Source organism: Purpureocillium lilacinum (genome assembly GCF_023168085.1).
Source record: "Purpureocillium lilacinum CBS 284.36 DNA, scaffold_1, whole genome shotgun sequence".
Classification (NCBI taxonomy): domain Eukaryota; kingdom Fungi; phylum Ascomycota; class Sordariomycetes; order Hypocreales; family Ophiocordycipitaceae; genus Purpureocillium; species Purpureocillium lilacinum.
The window spans coordinates 2,619,107-2,643,734 of NW_027072111.1; the positions used below are offsets into that span (position 1 = coordinate 2,619,107).

At 58.9% G+C, this 24,628-nt stretch overlaps 10 protein-coding genes across 10 annotated transcripts; 6 read left to right on the forward strand and 4 right to left on the reverse strand.

The window, feature by feature from the left end:
* Positions 1 to 1,770: 1,770 nt before the first annotated feature.
* PLICBS_000507 (uncharacterized protein) lies at positions 1,771 to 2,615 on the reverse strand (the record flags this gene model as incomplete). Its single annotated transcript, XM_065599611.1, has 3 exons — positions 1,771 to 1,900; positions 2,121 to 2,396; positions 2,509 to 2,615. 3 exons carry the CDS (start codon positions 2,613 to 2,615, stop codon positions 1,771 to 1,773), a joined length of 513 nt encoding a protein of 170 aa, XP_065455683.1.
* A 5,186-nt stretch (positions 2,616 to 7,801) lies between these two features.
* PLICBS_000508 (uncharacterized protein) lies at positions 7,802 to 8,390 on the forward strand (the record flags this gene model as incomplete). The annotated part of the gene is made up of 3 exons (XM_018318483.1): positions 7,802 to 7,907; positions 7,979 to 8,026; positions 8,095 to 8,390. The coding sequence occupies 3 exons, from the start codon at positions 7,802 to 7,804 to the stop codon at positions 8,388 to 8,390; spliced, it is 450 nt and encodes a 149-aa protein (XP_018184008.1).
* Positions 8,391 to 9,078: 688 nt separating this feature from the next.
* On the forward strand, positions 9,079 to 10,166 carry PLICBS_000509 (uncharacterized protein; the record flags this gene model as incomplete). Its single annotated transcript, XM_018318481.2, has 3 exons — positions 9,079 to 9,093; positions 9,160 to 9,340; positions 9,460 to 10,166. The coding sequence occupies 3 exons, from the start codon at positions 9,079 to 9,081 to the stop codon at positions 10,164 to 10,166; spliced, it is 903 nt and encodes a 300-aa protein (XP_018184006.2).
* Positions 10,167 to 11,301: 1,135 nt separating this feature from the next.
* PLICBS_000510 (uncharacterized protein) lies at positions 11,302 to 12,009 on the forward strand (the record flags this gene model as incomplete). The annotated part of the gene is made up of 2 exons (XM_018318480.2): positions 11,302 to 11,738; positions 11,796 to 12,009. The coding sequence occupies 2 exons, from the start codon at positions 11,302 to 11,304 to the stop codon at positions 12,007 to 12,009; spliced, it is 651 nt and encodes a 216-aa protein (XP_018184005.2).
* A 641-nt stretch (positions 12,010 to 12,650) lies between these two features.
* Positions 12,651 to 13,853, forward strand: PLICBS_000511 (eukaryotic translation initiation factor 3 subunit H; the record flags this gene model as incomplete). Its single annotated transcript, XM_018318479.1, has 3 exons — positions 12,651 to 12,704; positions 12,770 to 13,236; positions 13,292 to 13,853. The coding sequence occupies 3 exons, from the start codon at positions 12,651 to 12,653 to the stop codon at positions 13,851 to 13,853; spliced, it is 1,083 nt and encodes a 360-aa protein (XP_018184004.1).
* A 905-nt stretch (positions 13,854 to 14,758) lies between these two features.
* On the forward strand, positions 14,759 to 16,161 carry PLICBS_000512 (S-adenosyl-L-homocysteine hydrolase; the record flags this gene model as incomplete). The annotated part of the gene is made up of 2 exons (XM_018318478.2): positions 14,759 to 15,659; positions 15,713 to 16,161. The coding sequence occupies 2 exons, from the start codon at positions 14,759 to 14,761 to the stop codon at positions 16,159 to 16,161; spliced, it is 1,350 nt and encodes a 449-aa protein (XP_018184003.1).
* A 475-nt stretch (positions 16,162 to 16,636) lies between these two features.
* On the reverse strand, positions 16,637 to 17,914 carry PLICBS_000513 (uncharacterized protein; the record flags this gene model as incomplete). The annotated part of the gene is made up of 4 exons (XM_065599612.1): positions 16,637 to 16,978; positions 17,051 to 17,463; positions 17,575 to 17,789; positions 17,871 to 17,914. The coding sequence occupies 4 exons, from the start codon at positions 17,912 to 17,914 to the stop codon at positions 16,637 to 16,639; spliced, it is 1,014 nt and encodes a 337-aa protein (XP_065455684.1).
* A 579-nt stretch (positions 17,915 to 18,493) lies between these two features.
* On the reverse strand, positions 18,494 to 19,497 carry PLICBS_000514 (uncharacterized protein; the record flags this gene model as incomplete). The annotated part of the gene is made up of 3 exons (XM_018318476.2): positions 18,494 to 18,689; positions 18,755 to 19,263; positions 19,354 to 19,497. 3 exons carry the CDS (start codon positions 19,495 to 19,497, stop codon positions 18,494 to 18,496), a joined length of 849 nt encoding a protein of 282 aa, XP_018184001.2.
* A 2,871-nt stretch (positions 19,498 to 22,368) lies between these two features.
* PLICBS_000515 (uncharacterized protein) lies at positions 22,369 to 23,100 on the forward strand (the record flags this gene model as incomplete). The annotated part of the gene is made up of 1 exon (XM_018318475.2): positions 22,369 to 23,100. One exon carries the CDS (start codon positions 22,369 to 22,371, stop codon positions 23,098 to 23,100), a length of 732 nt encoding a protein of 243 aa, XP_018184000.2.
* A 269-nt stretch (positions 23,101 to 23,369) lies between these two features.
* PLICBS_000516 (uncharacterized protein) lies at positions 23,370 to 24,239 on the reverse strand (the record flags this gene model as incomplete). The annotated part of the gene is made up of 2 exons (XM_018318474.2): positions 23,370 to 23,799; positions 23,869 to 24,239. 2 exons carry the CDS (start codon positions 24,237 to 24,239, stop codon positions 23,370 to 23,372), a joined length of 801 nt encoding a protein of 266 aa, XP_018183999.2.
* Between the last annotated feature and the right edge of the window lie 389 nt (positions 24,240 to 24,628).

A 24,628-nucleotide genomic window follows, 5' to 3' on the forward strand; every position in this document is an offset into this window, starting at 1 on the left:
ACAACGCCATGCGTACCATCCTAAGTACATATACATGAGCCAGATCAATCAATGCGAGAACAGGGTATCCAAGTAACAAGTCCGTCGTATAGTTGCACAAACTTCTGCCAAAGATCAAGGTGATGCCATCCAAGCCTCGAACGACGCTTCTGTGAGGCCTTGTGGGAATAGTGTTGCAGGGGCGTCGTGTGGCCAGTTCTTGGCCGCCCACTCCTGTTTGTAGAAATGCACGTTCGCCAGGTGTAGACAGAGTTCCCTTAGGCGCCCCTGATTCAAATCTGGTCTCGCCCCAGTAGCGGTCCGTGCGTGCTTGCGGAAGGCAAGACGCATCCTGGAAAGGCTCTCCTGAAGGTAATTCAGGCCCCAAATGGTCGAGTCCTTCGGGGCTTTTTGTGCCTGTCTCAGGTTCGTCGACAGTGCAGAAAATATTTCGAACTCAATTTGTCTCCCAAATGTAAGGAAGAGAACAGCGCCGAGCTTGTTGAGATGATTGCCCGCGCTCGTTGAGCATTCTGAGGAGTTTCTGAAGAGCTGGAATTGGAAGAAAGCGCCTGCTGGACCGCCTTCGTGGTCTATCAGCGGGCCTAAGTTGAAGCAATTTTCATTAAGCATGGGGATGCACATCTGCAGACGGGCCCTGATGGTGTCCCGCAGGACGGCATGATCCATAAACTCCCGGAATGTGAGGGATTGAGCGAACGCGAAACCGACATGACGGAAGAGGTCGAGACATGCCTTGAGGTCGAATGTACACTCAGATTGCGTCTGCATCCCTATTCGGCATAGCTTGATATGCGTAAAGCCCGTGTTGGTATACTCGCGGACGTAGGAGCATATTTCCGAAATGGTGCAGTGCTCTAAGTCCTGATACGGAACAAGCTCGTGGATGCAATGATGTTCTGGGCGACCAGAGTTAGTCGATCTGCTTCTGTAAACGGAACACCATAGTAGCGAGAAGGCACGACGCACCCGTGAATTGAGTAGCACCGCCCTCTTCTATCAGGTGAAGGAAGTGGTGTCTCGTGCAGATACACGTGTTGGAGCGGCCGGTGGTGCACCTAGTGCATCGTTGGTTGCCGTCGTCGCCCAGGTCACACTGGGAGCATAACCCACAGGTTAGATCAAACCAGTCTCAGCTTACGAGATCCAAATGACTACTTACCCCAACACTCCTCCATTTGCATCGTGCACAGATAGAGAAATTTCTCTTTCTGTTCTGGGAGTCCTCCTTTTGCTTCGGCGTCAAAGGGCCCTTGCGACGCCCTTTCTCCTTCTTGGTCGTCGATGGGCCTGCAGATCCTGACTGACCTTGGCTAACACGAGCTTGTAGCGCAGCACGGTATGCCAGCTGGCCACGTGTGTTCACGGCCGCGCTCGGCTGTCCCGGCCACGTAGGTGCGCCTGCGCTGGTTGAGTCATTGGAATTGAGCGGAACCGATAGATTCGCGTTGACGGATTGTCCAGCGTCAGTGCTGAGCGAAACAAGCGTCGTGTTTGATATGGTGCGTGTGCCGAGAGAGACCGAGGACCGCAAAGCCCTAGATACGTGCTGGCCGTACGATTCGTAGGTACTTGGTGATGTACCGGGCTGAGGCCCATGGTAGGCGTTTGGATTTGAGGAGTAGCTCGCTTGTGAAGCTATCCTCGGTCGGAAGGGGAGGCCTAGAGTCTGTGGAGGAGGGGTGGCACTGGGCTGCGTGGGAAATGGAGGAGCCTGAGAGGGTATATGTGGCCACGCCGAGGGAGTTGGCTGAGTTTGTGCCGACTGGCCTAGGTCCTGCTGATACTGATGGTGGTATTGGCTCTGCTGCCATTGCTCTTGATGGGCTTGGCCCTGCGGATATTGGTTATGCTCGCAATACCCTTGCTGAGCTTGGCCTTGCTGATACTGGCCTTGGTTCTGCCAGTACTGGTCCTGCTGGGATTGGGCTTGCTGGTACATGTGTGGGTTCGCTGGGTTAGGTGAGCTGCCATACCGCATCCCTGGGGTGGCCGTATATGCTATCTGAGATGGCACCCCGGCAGGGACAACGCCCATCATTGGCGGATCGAAGCCTGGAGAACTGCTTTGGAAGGCTATACCAGGGTCATGCGTACCACCCTGAGGATTGTTGGCATACTCATGTTGGGGCGATTGACCATTGACGTGAAGGAACGGCACAGTCCAATTCCCTAGTGGTTGCGCCAGGGTGCCCATGGACTGGCTACCATGTTCATATGTCTGTTCGTCTGTGTGTTCGTCGACATAGGCATATAGCTGGTCCTGGGGAGGATCGATGAGGGCTGGGAGGGGATACGCGGACTGCTCGTGCTGTGGGATCGGGTACACTGCCTGTAGACCTTGGTGATAGATGCTCTCGATGTTTTGAATGTAGCCCTGAATCTCCTCAGACCGACTAGACGCGGTCGCATTTCCCTGGGACTCATCAAGTTCAACATCCATCCTGGTCGTATATGTGAGCTTCTATCGGCTTTACTGAAGAGCTGGCAGACCAGCGTCACACTTACGCTAATGGGGGCGTGGAATTGCTGTCGAAACGATCATCATCCATCCTGTCGGCATTCGGGAACCCGGGAGTCATGCCGTAATCATAGCCAAACCCCTCCCCGGCCATGGCGATGGCGAAGCAATTCTTCTTATGGGCTTGGCTCGAAGGAAACGGCAATCGAGACGGTTGTAGGGTAAAAGCCCGTTGTGGGTGTAAGTCGCTTGCACACGGTGTGGTGGCCGCGTGTGGGATGGCAGGCGGAGCGGTGATGGACGGGCACAAGCAGCGACTGCAAAAGGTACTGGCAAGAGCACTTGAGCGAGCAAGACCTTTGTCGCGATAGGAAAGCGGCCACCAGAGGGCAGCAAACGACTGGGCAGCCGGGGTGCCGTCAGACTGTGTTGGAGATAAGGGAGGTATTCGAATGGCTGGCTCGTTGTCGTGCCCTTTCGTCGTGTCGGTCGGGATGTGGCCGTCTAAGTCCGCCAGCGGTCGAGGGCGGCGACGGGGAACGACGTCCGAGGCGACGACGATGGCCGCTGGAGGGTTGCTGTTGAAGCCGTGTGTCTGTTGTCGATGTACAGGCACTGTATCCTCTAATGACGCAATGTAGGTAGGTAACGTAGTTGGTCGATGCCCGAATCCCAGTGGTGCGGTGCGGTGCGGTGCGGTGCGGTGTGGTCGCAGATTCGCCGGCCAAGCAGAGTGCAAGACTGCTGTGATCTGGTGCAGCGACGAAACGGAGAGATTTCGCGGGGCCAACAACGGCTTTTAAATTTGGTCGCTGCTGCTGCGGCCGCCGGGTGGTGTGGTGCAGGCGTGGTGGAGGAGCAGGACGTACGGAGTATGCGCGGACAGGGACCTTATGAACCGGTTGGGCGACGAAGGGTGGTTCTGGGTCCAGAAAAAAAGAGGCGACCAGACAGACACCAGGGAAGGAGCGAAGGAGCACACGCGGGAAAGCGGTATAAAGCGATATGAGTGGCGGGGCGCCACGGGCAAGTAGAAGGAAGGAAGGAAGGAAGAAGGCAAGGAAGAAAGGAAGGAAGGAGGGAGGGAGGGAGGCAAGGCGGTTAGCAGGTCAAGCAGTGGACGTGACAGCGCGCGGGTGTGTGATGAAGATGATGAAGCGTCACGACGGAAAAGTCTGGGTGCATGCAATCACACAGGCAAGTTGACGTTGGGAGTCTGGAGAGCAACTGGAGAGGACCCCACCAGGGAAGAGAGAGAGCGGGAGGATGGGATGGGCGAGAGGAGAGATACCATATAACTTGAGATGTACCTGGGGTGGATGGAGGGAGGGTGTCGGCACTAAAAGGTAGGTCCGGCACAGTATCAGACAAGACGATGGCCTCGCCTCCGACAGACCGCCGCCTCTCCAACGCCGTGTGCTCTTTGCTCTGGGGCGACCACCCCAGCAGCCGCTCCATGAGAAGGTCGAGGGACGCGCCGTTGACTGTGCCGGGCCAGCCATCACCCCGTACTTGGTACGCAGCCAAATGTGCATTAATAAGTGGGTTGCTGCTCGTTGTCGACCGAACTTCCCTCGCCATCTCTGCTAACCGGGCTTGGGATTGGAGGCATCTGGGGTTCCTCGGTGACTGGGGGAGGGATGTGGCCCTCTGCGCCCAGTGGATTGCCGATCTGCAGCGCCAGCGAGATGCGGCCAGAGTACATGGACGGCCCCGGCGGTGACAGCAGCATGGCCACACACACGTACAACCTGCGCCGTGTGTCGTTACTGAATGGCCAGGCTCGGGACGGGCCTGGTGCCGCTGGGCCATGCCACCGCTTGGGGCCCCAGAGGCGGAGAGAGAGGCGGGAGGAGGGGATGGATGGGAGGGAGGGGTGCCAACCGTGACAGCCGGCCGGCCGACAGGGGTGCCCCGAGCGAAAGAGCCGCTTCCTTTCGGTAGTGTCAGGTGCGTTGGCTCTTGAAGCCCAAGGGCTCGAAAGCCCAAAAGATTGCTGGCATCAGCTGACGTATTGATGGAGGGACACAGATTCTCGTTAGTTGGCGAAAATCCTAGATCTACTCGGGAGGCCCAGCCACACATTTCGAGCTAAGATTTCACCCGGCCATGAATCTTCACGGCGAGGCGATGCTGCCCAGTGCTGCACTTGACCAGACAGACCTCTGCTGGCTTGGTGCGGTGCTGGGAGACGGGCATCGTGGACGCCGTGACGGCTCGGCTCGGCTCGACCGCCTTCGGCCACGAGTTTAAGCCTCTTTATTACCTGCCTGCCTACCTGCCGCCCAAAGACGTAATCAGCGTCCACGACCGAACCGGCTTCATTTCCCTCCGTGACCGCCAGAGCGTCACATAAAGGGTCAAAGAGTCGGTGTCGCAGGGGAAGGGGCGGTGCGGTACCGTCAAACACTGGGACACCAGGCGGGAAGGAGGCGATGCACACCTGGCTTCAGGTTCACCCGCTTCGACGAGGCCAAATCTCGGTATGAGACCCATTGGCTCACAATGTTCCGCCGGCCGCACGCGTGCTCACTCGCTCACTTGAGAAACGGGCTTCTTTGATTGCAATTCACTTTATTGTGTGCGTCTGCTGGCGGCCGCGTTGGCGTCGCCGCCAAGAGAACGGCGCTTCTGCTTATCTTATCTCATGATGCCCGGCGCCAGGTGGTGGATGGGATGCCATTCTCGGCCCAAGGTACCAGAGGTAGGTGACTACCCAACCTTCGGCTTCAAGAGAAGAGCGCTGAGAGGGCAGGTAAGTTAGGGGATGGCACACCCTCCCCATTGACCCCCGGCAGGCGGCGCGCTACCCGTGCGACAAGTGCAACAACAGGCAGGCGGGAGGAGGACGTGGAGGAGCAGAGCAGCCCGACCGGAGCGGCGCCAACACGCTCTGCGTCCCGTCCCCATCGCCGCCGCGTTGCAGCCGGATCCAGAGAAGGTGGTGGCTCGTTCCCTCATTCTCTCGCCATTGCTGGCCGGCTGGCTTGCTGGCTGGCTGGCTGGTCGGCCGGCTGGCGGCGAGTGAAAACCCCTCACTGAGCTTCGGTGAGGTGAAGTGGAATAAGCCGGCGCAGGTGCTCGTCCTTGGCCCTCATTCTGCAACGATTGGACGCGGATGGTGGCCCACACGGTATACCGAACAATTGAAACAAAGCGCAAACAAACAAAACGCACCAGAGGCGATGACGACGACAACGACGATGACGCTCGGGGGGGCAGGGGAGGGGAAGAGGGGAGAACAAGCGTGGGGACCTCGACTCAACTCAGACGCTGGCGCGTGGCATTGCCGACGGGACGAGACCCAACTTGCAGTTTGGTCCCTGGATCAGGACGGCAGCCCCGGCTGAAAGGAGTTTACGCTCATTCTCCCCTCTCCCTTCCCCCCTCCCTCTCCCTCTCCTATCCCTCTGTCCGGCTCTCTGGCGAGGGTTGGGGGATGGATGAATTCTGAATGGGTGGTGGTGTGCGTGTGCGGGCGCCGCCTGCGAGTCTTCGGGCCTCCGAGAGTGGCATGGCGGCCTCGTTGTGCATGAGGTTTGGGGGCCGGGTCGGGAGCGGTTCCTGCTCTGGTGAGACTCGCAGAAAGCCATCGAACCACGAAGACCACACTAAAACATCGACCCGAGGAAAAAAAAACCCCCCAAAAGTAAACAATATGAACGATTGATGCGCTGTCAGGGCGGGCAGGGCTGTCGTCGCGAGAAGCCATCGTGGGCGAATCGATGTGTTGTCTCGACGCTTTAGTACTCGTTCGTCCATCGGGCCCCAAAAAGGCGTGACGGCCGTTTTTTTTCTGTGCCAGCAGCAACTCCGCTAGCTCCGACACAGCCGGGCTCTCGGGTTGCCGTTGGGGGCAACAAGTATTTAGCACGATTGCCTCGCGTCGCCTCGCGGGCGTGATGCTGCGACGAGCGAGTGATGGCCCGGCGGTCTCGACGCCCGAGGGATGCCCCTAAGTCACTCTGTCTGTCGCCTGTCGCGGGCGCGCGCTCCGCATCGCCTGTCAGTGGCCAGAACGAGTACTTGAACGTGGCCGTTCGCCCTTTCCCCCGTCCCATCGGAGCGCGCTGCCGATTGTTTGTTAGCGGGGAGGCGTGATGCGTGATGCGTGACGAGCCCGCCCGCCCCCGAAGACCCTGGGGCAGATCACTCTCCCTCCCGCCACGAGTGGCCTCCGGGACGTGGCACGTGTCGTTGTCGTCGTTGTCGTCGTCGTCGATGATGAGTCCTGCGTTCCGAATGACGGATGACCGGGCGGGCGGGCGACTCTGCGTCTCGGGGTGTCCATGCCGAACGCCGACGACGCTCAGCTCGCCGCCCCAGCCCGACCTCTGACTCCCTCGACTTGACCTGACCTGACTTGACTTGCTGGCGACGATGCCCGAGGGGTGAAGCGGTTCATACCGAGAACGACGCGCATGGCGACACGACATGTCGTCGACATCTGTTGTCCGTCGCAGGACGACGTCAATCAGGTTAGTCAGGGAGTCCCGGTGGTCAGTGGTCACGGTCCCCACGGGGCACAGCCCCAGTTGTCCTGCCCTGAGGCGTCCAAGGCTCGAAACAAGGCCGGCCAAAAGCCAATTCAATGGGGCAGTGCAGCGTTGGCTTAGCCTTCAGTGGTCACCTCAGTCAGTTGTGCCCCGCGTGCTCCTACCGCCTGTCTGGCTCCCTCTCCTTCCAAGCTTCCAAGCTTCCAAGCTTTGTTTGCTTGTCTCCTCTTCCCCCTCCAGCCAACCAAGCCATGGAAGCGAAGCCCCCCCGTCCCCCTCCCCACAAAGAGCACCTCACCTCTTCTTCAGCGCCCCTCCCCTCCCCCGTTGCCCCTCCCCCGCCGCCCGCCGCCGCCGCAACGGTCCCGCGATTTCGTCGTCTTCACTCAGATACGAAATACGCGCTGCCAGCTCACTGGCCCCAGCACCCCGTTGCCCACCACAAGCCCGCACCGGGCGCCGGCGCCGGCCAACCGGCCGCTGATGAAGCCCACCACGGCTGGGCGGCCGTGGCGCATCCAGCCATCTTTTGACTGCCTGTCCCGGGCGAAATCCAGCCACAGAATGTTACGGGCCCCGGCTGTCATGAGGGCCGGGACGTGGGCAGACGGAACAGACGTGCCGATCAGCGGCTGTCGAGTGTATATAAAGTCTGGCGCGGTGGCCTGTTTGGATAGAGTAGAGATAGTAGCTCAATTGGAAGACTCGTCATTGCCGGCCACTCTTCAATCTTCACGTCGCTCGAGAAAGACTAAACGACAGTAAACGCAACTACGAGTTCGTGGCTCGCTTGCACAACACCACAACACCACAACAACACAACACCACAAGCACTCCACGCATAATGGGTTTCGGCGCCAAAGAAAAGACCCCCGAGGAGGTCGCACACATCCCGCCTCAGCTCTCCGACCTGCACTGCTTCACAGAGACAGAAGGAGTCATTACAACCAGTAAACCCGCCTCGACGCCCCTTTGCGCCCGCGCGCTGTAGTTTTACTGACGGGGCACTGCTGCCATGTAGCCATGATGGACCTGCCAGGGTACCGCGTCGAAAAGGTCCTCGGCACCGGTAAGCCGTCCTCTAGTACCACACCACACACCGTGACATCCGCGCCACTAACACCCCTCGCCAAAAAGTCTACGGCATCAGCGTGCGGTCGCGCAACATCGCCGCGAGCCTGGGCATGGTGATGAAGAGCTTCGCGGGCGGGGAGCTGCGCTGGTTCACCTCGATGCTGTACTCGTGCCGCAACGACTCCATCAGCCGCGTCGTCGACGAGTGCAAGCGCCGCGGCGGCAACGCCATCATATGCCTGCGCTTCGACGCCGGCGACATGGGCGGCTTCGCCCAGACCGCCGCGTACGGCACCGCCTGCATCGTCCGGCGCATCGACGAGTCTGTTGAGGTGCCGCCGCAGCTCGCCGCGGCTTGAGTGCAGTGAGCGGCCGGTGATGATTGGGCGTTCGTCGCGGGACACTGGCGGGAGAGGGGGGTTGCTTGATCGATTACCTAGAATGTTAGTTTGGATATACCCTTCTCGTATGGTTGGAATAGAACTGCTTTCGTGTCAGTCAGCGCAGTCACCCCCGAGTGGCGAGGCCCATGCCCACCCCGCCGCCGCCCGTGACCGTGTCTCTCAGCGAGCGAGTGAAATGCCCCTCGGCATCGACTCGGGCAAGGCTATGCGATTCGACGAGCGCAGCGCAACCAACCATGCCATTGTCCCGCCCAGCATTGCCGGTGCCCGTTCGGTCACAACAGGCCAGGCTGTGTCTCGCATGCTGTACCGCCCCAACCGTCCCATCGAGTGTCACCAGACGCATGTCGGGCATTTGTTTTGACAGGAGCTGCAACACCAGGCCACCGTGAATACGAAACACAATGTAACCGATACACAAACAAGCAAGTCAACGTTTCTAGTGGGGTTTTCGCTGCCACGCCAGGGCCGTGGGTGCGTGGTTGGCTACGGCGTTTCTGGAGGCGTCAGGGAGAGCGCCCTGGAGTTCGCGCCGGGATGATGTCATCCACACATGCGCATCAGACCCCAATCCCAATCTTTTTGCTGAACCTGTCAAACGTGCATTCGCGCACAGCATGCAGGCCAAACAGTTGTTCCAATCATGGAGATATACGCGGTAGGTGCTCTCTACGTTTTCAAATGTTACGTTCCAAATGCAAGGACTCGGACTGACCCCTCGCAGGCCGGCGCCGTCGCGGCCTTCACGGTGGACGTCCTCGTCTATCCGCTCGATACCCTGAAGACGCGTTACCAAAGCCAGGACTACATCAAGACGTACGCCCCGGGTTCGAGCAACAAGGCCCTGGTGATTCGTGGCCTGTACCAGGGCATTGGCAGCGTGGTGCTGGCGACTCTCCCAGCAGGTGAGTAGATGCGGCGGGTAGCTCGGCTGACCACGAGTGAGGCGGGCCGCATGGGACCGCGGATGAACTGCCAGTCTTGTCACATAGAGTCATCGCGCTGACAAACCTCTCGCGCACAGCCGGCTTGTTCTTCTCGACGTACGAGCATGCCAAGGAAGTCATCGGGAGGACGGTCCCCGTTCACGACGCCCTCGTCCACTCGTCCGCCTCAGCAGTCGCTGAAATGGCCTCGTGCCTCGTCCTCGCCCCGGCCGAGGTCATCAAGCAAAACGCCCAGATGCTGCGAGAAGACCCCAGCAGCCGCAATGCCAACAAGTCCACGTCGCTGCAAGCTTTCCGCCAAATTGCTGGTCCTGGTGCCCCGGGGCGCATGTTCTCGGGTTACACGGCGCTCGTCGCGCGCAATCTGCCATTCACCGCTCTTCAATTCCCAGTGTTTGAGCATATGCGTTCGCACCTGTGGGAGTCCAGGCTCAGGGACCGCGCCGACCAGAGCAAAGGCGTAGGGGAGACGGGCCTGGTTGCCGGCGCCAGTGCCGGGTCTGCGGGAGCCTTTGCGGCGTTTGTAACGACGCCCAGTGACGTGGTCAAGACGCGAATGATGCTGATGGGCCCGGACGACACCATAGAACGGTCCAAGAAGGGTGCGTGGAGCGTGACGAAGCAGATATACCACGAGCGAGGGCTCAAAGGCTTCTTCCGAGGAGGGCTGTTTCGCTCTGCGTGGACCGCGTTGGGAAGCTCGTTGTATCTCGGGACGTACGACATGGCCAAGCTCTGGCTGAAGCGCAGGAGGCCAGAGATAGACGACTCAATTGGACTGTGACCCCACATGGTGTCGTCTTACGGGAGCGGCGGGTTGACGTGCGCAAGCAGGGTCGCCCGTTATCGCTGCACCATACATTCCAAGTATGGTACGAATGCGATTTGATGCTTCCGTCAGCACCTTTTTCTCGCTCTACAGGCAAGGTCGCGGCGAGGGTGCGGGCTGCCCCGCGTGGCTGCGCGGGATCGTCCGACAATGATCGGGCTCGTTATGCTTCAAGAGCCCCATTGCCTTGCAAGTGTCAAAGCTTCCCGGAGGTGACGGACATGGCAAAGGGCGGGCGGTCGAGACGATCCCCAACTGCCGACGACCAATAGGCAAGGAGCCGAGCTTGACGTCTGCAAGGGTCCTGCAACATTCTCGAAAGCCCCATCCGTTGCCATCGAGGGATTGACTCGGGTGGCGCGCCACAGGGCCGATGTCGCCATTGCGGCTCAAACTTTGCCTGTGTTGGTCGCTAAGGTGGTGTGATGCGATGGTGCAATCAGGGGGTTAGCGCACAAGCGCACCGCCGCCCATGCCCGCCCGTCGATCTGGGGAATGTCCAACCCCTTGATGCCCTCTCGCGTCTTTGGACGAAGGCAGGCAATAGCACGACCGTCGTAAAGCTGAAACCCTGCCAATTCCACATCAGATTGGATTCGACGCAGTTCCGCGCAACCGCCAATGCACACCGCCACGGATTTGCCCGGTAGACACCCCGACGCCCGTCCGACTCGATGGCTCGACGTTGCTGATCCTGGATTGCGAAATTCGGGCCCCGGACTGCCTCATCGCTGCTAAAATTGCTCTGACTGGCCCGCTCCCACCAACAAGCCCCTCCCCCGGAATCCTGCCATGCAGTACTTCGTACAGCAGTATCTGTCCTCTGCCGTGCGTTGCGCTTGGTATCGGATGGCCATGTAAAAGGTTGCCGTGTCCGTGTGGCGGTGTGCCGTAGCCTGCTGAATTTCCTCCATCCCATTGCCGCCCTTTATTTGGCCCTGACTCGCTCCCGGACCGTCCGTACCTGTCGTAGTTCTTCCTCGACCAGACCAGCCCGGCAGACAATTTTTCCTCCCAGAAACATCGTCGTCCTTTGTGTTGCTGCGTTGCCTCGCCGCCCGAGTCCCCGCGCACCAGTCCACCCGCCATCATGGCAGCCCGAACCCAGACAGCGCTGCCTGTTGACGTCCCCGCCTTCTCCAGGGAGAAGGAGGCCATTTCCGCACTCCAGAACGACCTCCTGCCACAAGATCGCTTCATCGTCCAGTCGCCGTACTCGGACCCGGACCATCTGCTGGATCTCGACACGCTGAATAACGAGAACGCGCTCCTCGCTCAGGCGCTCGCTCGCCTCCGGGCAACCCGCGACGACTATGCCACGGCGCCGTACACCGAGTCTTTCAACTGGTCCGAGGTGATCGGCGAGCTGAGGCAGCTTGCCAAGTCGTCCGGCAAGGGCTTCAAGGAGACGTCGTTTTACATCGTCGCATTCCGCTCGCAGATCAAGCCGAGCACCGAGTACAGCCATCTTGGTGAGCTGGACAAAGCGGCCCACGCCGAGGCCGTAGCCAGCGGCGGCTTTCTCAAGTGAGCATCCCGCGTCGATGCCTGAAGCCCCGCTCTGCATATGCTGACATGGCGCAGGTACTGGTTCGGGTCGCTGGATGCCGAGTTGCGCAATCTTGCAACCTGCATGTGGAGGTCGCGCGAGGATGCGGTGGAGGGCGGAAGGGGTCCTGCCCATCGGAAAGCCGCAGGTTCTACGCGGGCTTTGTATGCGTTCTGGAAGATCGACCAACATCGCCTCGTCGTGCGAGACAATGTCGACAGCTGGGAAATCGTTCCTTGGAGTGAGTGAGGCTGCGATTCGGCCTCTCTGCGAGGCGAACAGGCGAGTTTCAGCGAAAGCTCCCATCCGTGATTGCCGACGGGTAGACAAATGGCATCGCGGCAACTTTTTGATGAAAATTGCGCAAAGACGGTCTCATATTAGCGACAAATAGCGTTTTAGAAGGTATAGAACCTTGATGGTATTGAAGAGACAGCATTGCTGCCACGCTATTTGTACTCTCGAGTGATCTCAAACGCGGATGAAAACAAATTCACGCACTTGCGTGAAGCTTCAACGAACTGATTCGTTCATTGTGATACCTACGGCTTGTGACACTTGGCGGCGGCGGCAAGTGAGCTAGGAAAACGCGTCAATCGTAGGCTGACAGGCTGACGTCGCAGACTGCAACGAGGGCGACTCGGGCATCGATGGAGTTGAGAGGTCAAGATGCCCCAGCATCCGCGAGCTCCAGGGGGCGCCACCTTCACCCCACCAATTCTGCCGCGTCTCACCGCCTCAACCCACAACGCCCACAAATCGGCACGCGAAAAGTTCGATATTCCATCAATCGAGACGATCTCGCATCTTCACCGACCCCGAACCTTCGCGCCAGCTCCTCTCTGTGCGTCCACGCCGGTATCCAGAGCTTCACGAACGACACGGACAATATGAGCGACTCTCTCAAGGATGCGCCTTTCCAGGCGGTGCAGGTCGAGGCTCTGGTCAGTCTGCGATGCCCCACCTCGACGTTCGAATGCCACAATGGGGGGTACTGACATCGGCATAGGTGATCATGAAGATTGCTAGGCACTGCTCTTCGGCCTTCCCCACGACCGCGACGGGATCTATCGTCGGCATGGACCAGAACGGTCTCCTCGAGATCACCAACACGTTCCCTTTCCCCACAGTCGATGGCACCACCGCCGACAGCCACCAGAACGACGCCTCGCAGATCGCCGCGGCTGCTCCCCGGCAAAAGGCCAACGTCGCGTACCAGAACGAGATGATTAGACACCTCAAGGAGGTCAACGTCGATGCCAACAACGTCGGCTGGTATACTAGCGCCACTATGGGCAACTTTGTCAACATGAGCTTCATCGAGAACCAGTATCACTATCAGAAGGACAACAGCCGGACTGTGGCCCTCGTCTACGATGCCAGCAAGAGCTCCCAAGGCAACCTTACCCTGCGGGCATTCCGCTTGACGACCACCTTCATGAACGCCTACAAGGAGGGCAAGTTCACCACGGAGAAGTGAGTTCACGTGCGCGACCTTTCGGATATAGCTCGTTGCTGACCCGTCGTGTAGCCTGCAAAAGACGAAGCTGTCCTTCCGCGACATCTTGGCCGAGCTGCCCATTACCGTTCACAACTCGCACCTCCTCACCACTTTCCTGCACCAGATGCCCACACGTCCCTCCTCGGACGAGATCGAGCAGCCCAACTCGCTCGCCGACCTCAAGGATGCCGATTCCAGGGTGCCGCTGTACCCTTCCGTCGACACCCTCGACCTCTCCATCGACCCGTTCCTCGAGAAGACGTGCGACCTGCTCCTTGAGAGCATCGAGTCCCACTACACGGACCTCAACAACTTCCAGTTCTATCAAAGACAACTCGGCCGCGAGCAGGCCAAGATCACGCAGTGGCAGGCGAAGCGCAAGGCCGAGAACGCCCAGCGTACGGTCGCCAAGCAGCCGCTCCTGCCCGAGGACGAGTGGCAGCGACTGTTCAAGCTGCCCCAGGAGCCTAGCCGGCTGGAGGGCATGCTCAACGCGAAGCAGGTGGATCAGTATAGCAAGCAGGTGGATGGTTTCACTGCCAACGTCAGCGCCAAGATGTTCGCCGTGAGGGAGAACCTGCTGCCCCAGTAAAGGGCCTGCCATCGAGGGCCAAGGTTAGGGATCAAGGCACCAGCTGGCGGGTTGCATTGACGGCGTTCCGGATGGAGGGATTTAATGAGTGCTTGTCTAGATTTAGCGACAAGAGTTGTGCTTGAATGCACTCGTGAATACCCAAATCGGGGCCATGATGAACCACCGCTTGTGAGGAGATTCGACTTCGATGCCGGGGCGGTGCTGTGCCGCTGCAGAGGAGCAATGTATGTCACGAAGGCCCCCGAATTGGGGCGCGCCTTTTCGCCCGTCGTGCTTCGAAGGAGCCCTGGAACACATCATGTACCGGGCCAGCCAGCCAGTGCTGCGTTTGTGCGCAACCTAAGTACCTAGGTCGAACGGTCACTACAGGAGAGTGCCCCCCAAACCAACGGGCCAGCTCTACAACGTCCAGTGGCACCAGAGCCCAGAGCCGTTGCTTACGACAACCGCCGGCGATGTTGGCGTTGAGGAGCTCCAGGGCTGACATAATACCTCGCGCTCAGGAACGGCGGGCTGGCGTGGGTGCTAGGCACGCTGTGGGTGCGGCCACATTGCTGCCAAGTCATGCTCTGGTGGGCAGAGGCGTGCGGGCGCTTTCTGTTACTCCGGGAGAAACCGATCGCCCGAGCCGCCCAGACGGCGTTACCGTTACCACAGGTACAGAACCTTCCTCGCAAGCGCTGTCGGTTTGGCGGTGCTGCCCCGCCCGCAAGCAAATTTTGCCCCTCAATCTTCACCGCCCAATCCCACCTCGACAATCTGCCATCCCCCCTCCTCCTCCCCGCCCCCCTCGCTGTGAAACTACTTGAACCCTTCTGTCTTCCTTCATAACACCTCAATTGCCTCGCCCTCATCCATCTTCCTCCCCTCTACCGTCCTCTCCCCTTCACAACACAGCCACAATGTCTGCTCCCGCCCAGAAGTTCAAGGTCGCCGACCTGTCCCTTGCCGCCTTTGGCCGCAAGGAGATTGAGCTCGCCGAGAACGAGATGCCTGGTCTCATGTCGACGCGCGAGAAATATGCCGCCGACCAGCCCCTCAAGGGCGCCCGCATCGCTGGCTGCCTGCACATGACCATCCAGACCGCCGTCCTCATCGAGACCCTGACTGCTCTCGGCGCCGAGGTCACCTGGACGAGCTGCAACATCTTCTCCACCCAGGACCACGCCGCTGCCGCCATTGCTGCCGCTGGCGTCCCCGTCTTCGCCTGGAAGGGTGAGACCGAGGAGGAGTACAACTGGTGCCTCGAGCAGCAGCTCCTTGCCTTCAAGGATGGCAACAAGCTCAACCTGATCCTCGACGACGGCGGTGACCTCACCCAGCTCGTCCACTCCAAGTACCCCGAGATGCTCAAGGGCTGCTTCGGTGTCTCGGAGGAGACCACCACTGGTGTCCACCACCTGTACCGCATGCTCAAGGACAACAAGCTCCTCGTCCCCGCCATCAACGTCAACGACTCCGTCACCAAGTCCAAGTTCGACAACCTGTACGGCTGCCGCGAGTCCCTCGTTGACGGCATCAAGCGTGCTACCGATGTCATGATTGCTGGCAAGGTCGCCGTCGTCGCCGGCTTCGGTGATGTCGGCAAGGGCTGCGCCATGGCCCTGCACGGCATGGGCGCCCGCGTCCTGGTCACTGAGATTGACCCCATCAACGCTCTCCAGGCCGCCATGGCCGGCTACCAGGTCACCACCATGGAGAAGGCTGCCGCCATCGGCCAGATCTTCGTCACCACCACTGGCTGCCGTGACATCCTGACTGGCGTTCACTTCGAGGCCATGCCCAACGACGCCATTGTCTGCAGTGAGTACCACCACAACCCATCGACCCTGAAACGTAATCTGACACTTGCGTAGACATTGGCCACTTCGACATTGAGATCGACGTTGCCTGGCTCAAGAAGAACGCCAAGTCCGTCCAGAACATCAAGCCCCAGGTTGACCGCTTCCTGATGCCCTCTGGCCGCCACATCATCCTCCTCGCTGAGGGCCGCCTGGTCAACCTGGGCTGCGCCACTGGCCACTCCTCCTTCGTCATGTCCTGCTCCTTCACCAACCAGGTCCTTGCCCAGATCATGCTGTACAAGGCCAACGACGAGGCTTTCGGCAAGAAGTACGTCGAGTTCGCCAAGACCGAGAAGCTCGAGGTCGGCGTCTACGTCCTGCCCAAGATCCTGGACGAGGAGGTCGCTCGTCTCCACCTGAACCACGTCCAGGCCGAGCTCAGCTCCCTGTCCAAGGTCCAGGCCGAGTACCTCGGCCTCACCGTCGAGGGCCCCTTCAAGAGCGACATCTACCGCTACTAATTTCCCCCTCTGTAATACATACCCAAGAGTCCTTCAACTGGACTCGTACGTGTAACGACTTTCTGCCGGTGTCCCGGACCCGGAATTGGGCAAACTTGTGGATTCAACAGCATGAAAATTGCATGGCATCGGGGCTGGGAGACTAAAAGACATGAGACTTATTGAATTTCTTGTTTTGTTTGCGTTATATGGACAGGCATCTCGCTGGGTGGACGAAGGCGGAACACATCTGCTTTTTCAACAAAACGGCGTTGGCTTTGACAAGACATGATTCCCCCACTGGCGAGATACAAAAGACACATGATGGATGGCAAGATGAGACGGAGCTTGATGAGCTCGAACCGCGACGGCCCGTCAACCGCGGCCATGGATAGATGGATGGCTTAGTCTACCTGAATAGACATTTCTCGCTTGAGATTTCATGCTCCTCGTCCTCTTTACGCTGTGGCCCCATTACGGCTGCTTCACTCAGTTCTCATTGCATGGCCGTTTGCTCTGGCACAATGCTCTTGAGCTTGCCTTCTGTGACGGCCATGCGCACGTTGTCAATTGCCCACTCCTCCATCTTTGTCTCCGTCTCCAGCGTCCATGTGCCCATGTGCGGCACCAGCAGGACATTTGGGTTTGCGAGTAGTCCGGGGTGGATTTGGGGCTCGTTCTCATAGACGTCGAGCCCCGCGCTGGTGACCCGTCCGGACGCGAGAGCGTCAACGAGCGCAGCCTCGTCCATGACGGCGCCACGAGCTGTGTTTACGATGACGATACCGGACTTCATGATGGCGAACTGGGGCGTCGAAATAACGTGACGGGTGCGCGGCTGACGAGTGTTAGCTCTTACTACATGGCCGCCCACAACATCACGAGCGTAGGCTGTGGTGGGCGGACTCACATTCAGGGGCAAGTTCAAACTAAGAACGTCACTCTCCCTCAACAGCGTCTCAAAGTCGACATACTCGGCACCGTCCTCCGCATCGGCGCTCAGCCGTGACCGGTTGTGGTAGCGGATGCGCATGCCGAACGCGCGCGCCTTGGCGGCCAGGTTGCGCCCGATGCCGCCCATGCCCAGGATGCCGAGGACCTTGCCCTGGGGGTCGTGGCCGAGGGCGAGGGGCCGGCCGTCGGGTCCGTTGCGCCACGTGCCGGCACGCAGGGCGGCCATGGACGCGGGCAGGTTGCGCAGGGCGCCGAGGAGCAGCCAGATGGCCGTGTCGGCGGTGGCGTCGTCGACGGCCGTGGGGGTGTTGGAGACGCGGACGTTGCGCTGCGTGCATGCCGGGACGTCGATTTGGTCGTATCCGGCGCCTGGTTGCACGACACCCATGTAAGTAAGATACGTACTCTGGAAAGAGGAGGCCTTCGTGCGAACGAAGGAGTATGCGACGTGCGGAGCGGGCGGGCAGGGGGGTCAATCACCGTTGTGGCAGAGGTAGCGAAACGACGAGGGCAGACCGTCGAGCAGCTCCCCGTCAATGCGGCCCGTTACCTGGGCGGACGCAAAGGTGCGGTAGGCGGCGACCACGCCGTCGAACGCGCCCGACTTGCATTCCGCGATGAAGTCGGCGCGGTTGCTGGACTGGGGCCGCAGGACGTGAGCGATGTCGGCGATGGATACCCAGGCGTCGTGGGCGCTGGGAGGGGCGCGGGAGGTGTCAGTCAAAATGCTGCTTTGGAAAGCCAATTGATGGCGTTCGGGGCGCTTCATGACATACTGTTCAATCTCGCCCAAGAGGAGGACCTTGGGCTTGTCCGCCATGGTGGTCGTCGAACGGAACGATCCCGGTCGTCGGACTTGACGTGGCGGTCGTGGCGGGGGCGGGGTGAGCTTTGGGTGAGGCGATCGCGATGATAATTTTCAGGTAAAGTCGCCTCGCGGACCTGGCCGTTGTGCAAAGTAATTGAATACGTTGATGAGGACCTATTGGCTTGTTGAATTGAAGGTTTCAGACAAGAATCAAGGAGGGGGAGTTTATCGGCGGGGTTGATTCCTGTCCGTCGCATCATACAAGGAAGACATGGAGCGTTGAGAGGGCGCAACATGCTCGGCGGGCCATCTGCCATATTGAGGCTTGGCCTCCACAATGGGGTGGATGTCTTCAAAACCCTCACAAGTCACAGCTCTTCAGTGCGATACTGCTCAGTCCTAAAGTCTAGATCGCTATGTCTTAAAGCAAGTCTAATATACATTTGTGTCTTTGCCTGACCGGTTGTCCTTGTTGTTCTCAGCTGCATGTGTCGTCGGACGATATCCGGTATCGCGTTGCCGCATACACCTCTGACCATGCATGAGCAAGGGACGCGGGGCGCGGCGCATGCCTGCATCTGGCCGGGGACTCTAAACGGAAATTCCGAGACCCAGGCAGTTGTGCTTAGGCTTCTTCGTTCCGACGTTGTTCTGCAAGAATCGCGAGTTGAAGCCAATGACGGACCTGGCCTTCTTGAATGTGCTGAGCTGGATGGCCAGCTTCTGCGTCGACACGAGCCACTGGACGCCTTCGCTGCACGGAGGCGTGGTGAGTGAGCCCTCGTACCTGGGAAGAGAAGAAGTGATGTTAGCGCCGCGGAGAAACCATCACGACATTGAAGGGTCGCTTACGTCTGGAACGAGCCTGCGGAGAGAACATTGACCAGCTCGCTCATCTTCAGAGCCCCGGTCTTGGTCTTCGTCCCGGGACGGGCAATCTTCTCAACAGATCCAAGAACGTCTTCGAGGATGGCCGTGTTCTTGGTTCCGGCGGCGTCGTTGACGTCAATGAAGGATCCAATGACGGCAATCTGCCCGGCGGGACCCTGCCACACCATGTGCATCTCCATGGCCATGCTGGTGCCGTTGTCCAGGTGCTCGCTGGGCAGGTGGAAGTGGAACTGCTGCAGCGTGTATTGCACATTTCCGAATGTCATGTTGCCGCCCTTGGCGACGACCTCGACCGTGGTGCCCAGGTTCTCAAACTCAGTCCCCGGTGCCCTATCGGCGATGCTGAGAGACAGGTTCCGGCCGGGGACCACGGTGAAGGACCCAGCGGTCATGTCGATGGGAGACTGCTTCGTGCCGTAGGTGCAGAGGGCGTTCTTGGTAGGGTCCAAGTTAATCCATCTCGCAGGACCCTGCAGTACTTCCGTTAGCCGAACTGAATGACGGACGGGCGGTATAAGAAGATGTGTTGGGATTATGGGTGAATGGGCTCCGTGATTTACCTTTTCCCCTGCATATCCAAATGTGTTCACCTTGACTGTGCCGCCCTCTGCTCTGGGCTGCAAGATTGTGCCATAGGCACACGACGCGCTTGCCTGGTTGGCAAAGGTCAGGAGCACCAGACCTGCTACTGCTTTGAAATGCATCTTAAAGGGTGATGGAATGCCCGTATCGTATTAGATTTGGACAAGAGATCTGACTTGCGGGAGAAGAACACCAAGCTTCAGATCACAGAGGGTTAAGCAGATGGAAACAGGATAGTTGGCCAAGAAAGAGAACAAGATCTTAATAAACAGGCATGATTCCTTGCAGCACAGATGTGGACGCCGTTGGGCATATAAGTTTGCGTTCTGCACGGTAGGGCAGGTACTACGGAGTGCATAGGCAAGAGTGTCTGCCTGTCTGAAAGAGTGGAAACGGGGCAAACATTTGGTCAGTGCACAAGGGCAGCTCCTCCCCGTATCACGTAGGACATCGCTTCGCAATCTGAGGAGGAGCCGCCTCGGGAGGAGTGTCACCGGCGGTGCAGAACCATAGCCCCATCAGGCCATATTGCTGGCCCATAACTGGGCCATTGCCGAGGTGATACGTACGCAAGACAAAGGATACCAGAGAACTCCGTGCTATTTTTATTCTGGTGTAATGTTAAGCTTAAAATCTTGTTTGCCGTCTACCGGGCGGGAAGCAAGACGCCCCTCCGGGGATGTGGGAGGAGGCCCCGTAGCCCTTACAAGCCATGTTAACGGTGAGGAACCCGCGGATAAGAGACTCCAGTCCCTGCTCTGGCGGCTTAGGCGAGTTAGCCCCAACACCTCCTTGGAAGCCCCGTGTCTACTGTGGCTGCCTTGTGTAAATCATGCTCTAGGCTCTACATGGAAAGAGGGCTGGGCCGCATGTATCCATCATCCAACGGCTGAAAGCAACTGCGGACCACCAATTACGACGGAACTGGGTCCAAATCGTGGAATCGCCCAGCAACAGTGACGTTCCACTATGCCCTTGTGATCTCAGTCAGTCTCCGCTGTCTGTGCTTTTCCCATTGAGAGATCCTCCCATTCACTGAGGCCTATTTCCGTGGCAGTTGGCGCGATCGGATGAGATTGCCGGACGTTGCTGGCGTGCCTGGATTCTAAGAGCACAGCTCCGCCGCTGCCCCGGGCCAACGCCACTACCGTCAAGCCCCCCCAGTGGTACCTTTCTTGGCGCGGGGCGTGGCGGTCTGATATTTCTGCCACAAAGGACGAACCAACCGGGGGCGTCACGTAAAGGACTGGCATCCTATCGTGGCCAGGGTCAAGCGGAGGTCCGGCCTCTTGGAAAAGTCTTTGGTCTTGGCCGCCGTGCATACGCTGCCGAGTTCGCCGTCTTGGCAGCGCAGTGTGCCGCGCCGTCAACTGCATTCGGGTCTTCCCGCATGGAAAGTGATGATTTCCTGCGCGCGCCGTGCCCATCTGCCACGATTTTTGGTTCTATTTGGCGCCACTGACTTACACGCGGTCGAATAAGGGCATAGGAACCACAAGATGCCCTGCAAACGCCCGCCTCTCCCACCATCAACTTACGGTACAGACCAGCGCAACTCGTGGACCAATGAGCATGCCCATGTTCTAGACCAGCCCACGCGTTCTTTGCAATACACACTGCAGTGCATTTCTCGCAGTTGTCCTTCGTGTCGCTGCGAAGGCTGGCGATGGCTGAAACGCTAGCTGCCCCCTCCGACCCATCTGACACGGACACTCTTGAATGTCAGCCCATATTGTGAGGCCAACGATCCAGTCGTCGTCAACGTGAGTAGCTCGCGGGAGCGCTTTGCAGGCCCTCCCAAAATCTGCCGCGCCAGGAACTCTGCAGGGAGCATGCAGGGGAAACGCTGTGAGGGACTGGAGGTTGAGGTTGACGGGGAGCGTGAAGCACTGGTGCCGCCGCTCGCATTTACCCAGTGACTGGAACTGCCTTGCCAGTCTCGTTGTCGCCCAATGGGAAAGCCAACTACGTACTCCGTGGGGTATTATATAGTCGGTGTTCATGCTCAATCAAGCATCTGGCAACTAGACGTCCCGTCTTGGCAAGGGGTTTTGAGCGCCAGGTTGCGCGTTGTGGGCAACCATGTCCAAACTGACTTACACGATGAGCTGCGCCCAGTGAGCTGTCCCAACGCGCAGCCTTCGAGTCCCTCGAGTGTTGTCAGGCTGGCTAGTGAGCCAGTGTGATTACAGAGCCAAAACCTGTGCAGCGACGTGTCGATGGGGTGGCTCCGGTTCCCTTCCTCAATCGGACTTGAGTCCTTTCTGACTTCGGCACACAATAATCACGCAGTAATGGGCTTGATGTGCAGCCCATCAAATGGTTTCCCAAGGTCTGGTTAACCCGCTACGCGCTGCGAAATTGACCAACAGACCCCAGCTTCAGCTCTGCTCGAGCTGACCTGCCCGCATGCATTAGCCCCGGGGGCAGTCGGACAAAGTTGGACAATGCACGCTTGACTGGTGAAAAAAGAGAGTCTAAGCCATTGAATGAGGCATCAGGATTATCAGAGAAACCATGTGATCACCACCGCCTTCCCTTGCAACAGAGCCAGACAGGTGTCGGTTATGCCTAATGTCCCGTGTGTGCAGAGAGCGTTATGCTACGCTGACATGCTGTAGCTCCGGAAAATAGCCCTGCCAGCTGCTTATTCCGTCGAAAGCTTCGTAAATTATAACCACGTTGTGAGCAGCTCGCTGCCAGACTCACGTCAGCTTACAGCTCTAGACATTTGATGGTCGCCAACAAATGCCCTGATATACCGTCCTGCGCGTAGAAGACCCAACGTCTGTATCACCTTCATCACAGAGAGGAGCGTTGCTCTGTACCCAACATACTGGGTTGGCAGTCCTTATGGCCAACTGATTCATTGCAATAGAGAAAGCGGGCGCTTGTAGCTCCATGTCTACACTATGGCATCGCCTAGGAACCAGCGCCTTCACGAGAGGTCTGGCACAAGGCCAGCAGATCATGTTCCCACGAGCGGCGAAACAATGGCCTACTTGGGGATTGAGACGAGGAGTCCAACAACAAGACATGAGCGTCTTTCGTCGAACACAGAGCCGCTAAATCAGGAAGAAGATGTTTTACCGATAGCCAGCAAAGACATACAACCACGACAGAGCGCAACACCCAAGAGCAACACGATTACTTCCACGGGGAGCAAAGAGCCTGCTCCTATGAGGAGCGAACCCGTCGCTCCTCAGAAGTCCATACCCACCCCGTTGGAGAAGAGCAACCCGCTGGGTGCAGGCAATGACGAAGATGGCACGACAGAGGGCACACAACGATCGCATTCTACAATCGTCACCAAAGCCCCCTCACCAGTACTATCGCCAGCCTTCTCCGGGACCGACAAGACCGTTCTGAAGAGCGGCCTAGCTCATGACGCAGCCTCCGAGGACGACTCTGCTTGTTGCTGCTGCCTCCAGTTCGTTGACGATCCGTCACGGAAGCTGGAGCTCTACGGCTTACAGTTTTGGTTCAACCCGCGCGGATGCTCGACGAGGTTCAAGAAGGCCATAATCGATATCCTGCTGGTGATTCAGCTGGCCATTGGTGCCGCCTTGACCGCGCTGTCGAGCCAGGGCAACCAGACCAGTAGGCCGTCCAACGAAAACCGTCTGTTGACTGCTGTGACGGTCTTGAGCGCCATAAACACTGCCGTGTCGGGCTTGATAGCGCTGCTGAGAGGGAGGGATATAATAGGTAATCTCAAGTTCTGAACAGGGGGATCGGTGGTCAAGATTATATATAATGATACATATCAACTGCGTGTGGCGTGCTTTGGCTGAGCTGGGCGTGTCAGTTAATTGGTGTAGTAGCAGACACGGACAGGAGCTCGGCCGTGGCACTTGACATGATGCTGGATAAAATCTGTCTTGTGTATAAATGGAAGCTATGCGGGTATACAAGTCCAGCCCTGCTGCCTTCAAAGGAAAATCATCCCTATATGAGAGACCAACTTCTACTCTGTATCGCATATTCTGCACCACTACATTAGCAAGCGCCAGGCACCAAGAAGCAGCGCAGCGAAACCGGTGCAAACACCCATCAGCCACTGGAGCGTCTGGAACTTGACCTGCTCCAGCTTCTCCCGCAGCGCCGCCACCTCCTGCTCGATCTTCGTCTCCGTCTCCTTGATCTTGAGCTCCTGGGACACGGCCTCCTCGCGGATGCGGCCCTTTTCGAGATTCAGGTCGAGGCGCACGCTGGCCTGGGTGCGGCCGATCTCGTCGCGCAGGCGGCTGCTCAGCTTGGTGATGTCGTTGGTCAGGCGCTCGTGGGCGCTGCGGGTCGTGTTGGACTCGGTGCTGTCGGCGGAGAGGAGCTCGGAGCGCAGCTTGGCGAAGTCGACCTTTTGCGTGTAGGTGGCCTTGGCGGCATCCTCGCGAAGGACCATGGTGCGGGTGAGGTTTTGGATGCTGGGAGTTGGAGGGTTAGCAAGGCGTCCATGCACGAACGCGCGATAGGGGAGGGAACGGCGACGGTACCTCTCCTCGATGACGTCGTTCAGGACCTTCATCATGGCGACGGACTGCTCCTCGGTGAACCCCTCGCTCTGCAGCCGCTTGACAAACTTGAGCGTGTCAAAGTGGTGGTCGCGCTGTCGCAGCGCCGTCGCGTGGAACGCGCGACGCAATATCGGGCTCCTCCGCGCGAGCGCGCCGGCGGATGAGGGTCTCGCGGGCGACTGGCCATGGTGAAACGAGCGTCTGCTGGACGGCTTTTCCTGGAAAGCGACAGCCGAAGGTCGTGATGTCGATGCGACTGATCGCGAGACTGCGTGCGGTGCGCCCCAGCTCAGGCGGGGGAGCAGAAACCGGGGAAGCATCTCGGCAGCTATGAGGCTCGGTGCTGCCATGGCGGATGAGGGATTGCGGCGTTACGTGCGGGCAGAGCAGGAGAGTTGGCGACGTCGGGCTGAGGGCATGAACGAACGAATTTCGGAGACCATCGGCCCAAGGGTCATGGCGGTGCGGCGACGGAGCTCCATGATTGGCGGGCTCTTATGTAACAGCTGCCGCTGCCCGCGGGCCCGCGACGTGAGCGTGCGCTCCCAAGACGCACTGGGCTACCCTGAATCATCTGCGGAATGTTCGAGGAATTTGTTCTCTTTATTCCTCAGGCCGAGTGTGGCGATAAGGCGTCGTCAAAACGCATCGGCGAATGAAGTCTTTTTAAGCTGTCCGGGGGGTACACAAGGTCGGATGGTGTCGACACATGCTGGTCCTTTGCGTAAAGGATACCCGC